Source organism: Cicer arietinum, chromosome 6, assembly GCF_000331145.2.
Source record: "Cicer arietinum cultivar CDC Frontier isolate Library 1 chromosome 6, Cicar.CDCFrontier_v2.0, whole genome shotgun sequence".
Taxonomy (NCBI): domain Eukaryota; kingdom Viridiplantae; phylum Streptophyta; class Magnoliopsida; order Fabales; family Fabaceae; genus Cicer; species Cicer arietinum.
This window is the reverse complement of record NC_021165.2, coordinates 8,525,051-8,525,347: the sequence shown is the minus strand read 5'-3', so window position 1 is coordinate 8,525,347 and position 297 is coordinate 8,525,051. Positions and strand designations below refer to the sequence as shown.

The 297-nt window shown below is 45.8% G+C and overlaps 1 protein-coding gene across 1 annotated transcript in view; it reads left to right on the top strand.

Annotated features, from left to right (window-relative positions):
- Window positions 1–297, top strand: part of LOC101510612 (kinetochore protein NUF2 homolog) — a 4,690-nt gene continuing 4,393 nt past the window's right edge. The window contains exon 1 of the mRNA XM_073369838.1: window positions 1–297. This exon is cut by the window's right edge and continues 5 nt beyond it. Coding sequence (XP_073225939.1) covers window positions 146–297 — 152 coding nt within the window. The 5' untranslated portion in view covers window positions 1–145.

The following is a 297-nucleotide window of genomic DNA, read 5'->3' as shown; positions in this document are numbered from 1 at the left end:
TTGGAACTTGGACGAGGATTTGGGTGGGAAAGTCACCCAGTTATTTGAATTTTCATTCCCCGCTTGCTCGTGTGTTCTACCATCTATCTCCTTCATTCCTACTTTCTGAGTAGCCGTTGCGCCTTCGGATTTTCGGAATTAGAAGATGTCAAACTACGAATACCCGAGGCTACGGCGGCCGGAAATAGTTCAAATCTTATCCCAATTCGAAATCGCAACCGTGACCGAGCAAGACATCTCAAATCCCAAACCAGCTTTCCTTATAGATCTCTACAAACGTATCCTCAACCACCTCCA